Raw genomic sequence first — 718 nt, 5'->3', positions numbered from 1 at the left:
ACCTGTATACTCAAAAAACACATCTGAAAAAAAATGTTAAATTTTGATGAATTTTTTTCTTTAAGTGTTCTATAAAATCTTAAGCTTAGGTTTACATGGTATTTGTTAGGGAATGAACTGTATTTTAATTGAAAAATCTTAAATAAATACGTATAATTTATTAAATATTTATGTTTTATTCAAGGATTTACATATTTATGTAAGTTAACAAAAAGATGTAAATACATCAATAATTATGATCGCTTAGGTACCCGCATCGAGGTACTTTTAAGTACCCAACCCGCCTTAGTACCTCAAAAGCTGGCATTTTTCGTGAGGTACTTAAGCGGGTTTTACTGTATTATTTTTTTCCACTTAGAAAAATCCTAGGCGGTGAGAGATTAAAATTTTAAACTGTATGAATGTACTAATATATCACTTACCCAGTAGTCAGACGTCAGTTTCAATACTGACCGCCATGGCACTATTGTGACGCAATTGCAGTGTATTCGATTGGCCACGCAAGCCATTCTGTTGTTGTTGCAACTGTAATTGTTGCTTTTCGAATGATTGCTGTGCTCGCAAAAATGGAGCTAAATGTCGGCCAGGATGATCAGTCAAGCCTGATGTAGCATCGATGCCATCATCTAAATCCATAATATCCGACGATGATTCGGACATAGAAGATTTCTTCATATGTTGGCCTGTAAAATATAGAATACTTAGTTTAGTGAATATT

The 718-nt window shown here is 33.3% G+C and overlaps 1 protein-coding gene across 1 annotated transcript in view; it reads right to left on the bottom strand.

Annotated features, from left to right (window-relative positions):
• Positions 1-424: 424 nt before the first annotated feature.
• The window catches only part of LOC108375447 (potassium voltage-gated channel protein Shaker-like), a 10,960-nt gene continuing 10,666 nt past the window's right edge, over positions 425-718 (bottom strand). Inside the window, exon 2 of the mRNA XM_017631577.1 lies at positions 425-683. Within this exon, the coding sequence (XP_017487066.1) occupies positions 430-683 (254 nt within the window). The 3' untranslated portion in view covers positions 425-429. The remainder of the gene's footprint in view (positions 684-718) is intronic.

Source organism: Rhagoletis zephyria, unplaced genomic scaffold, assembly GCF_001687245.7.
Source record: "Rhagoletis zephyria isolate East Lansing unplaced genomic scaffold, Rhagoletis_zephyria_1.1 Rzeph_scaffold_08955, whole genome shotgun sequence".
NCBI lineage: Eukaryota > Metazoa > Arthropoda > Insecta > Diptera > Tephritidae > Rhagoletis > Rhagoletis zephyria.
Note: the sequence above shows the minus strand (reverse complement) of the source record. Positions and strands in the feature narration are given on the sequence as shown.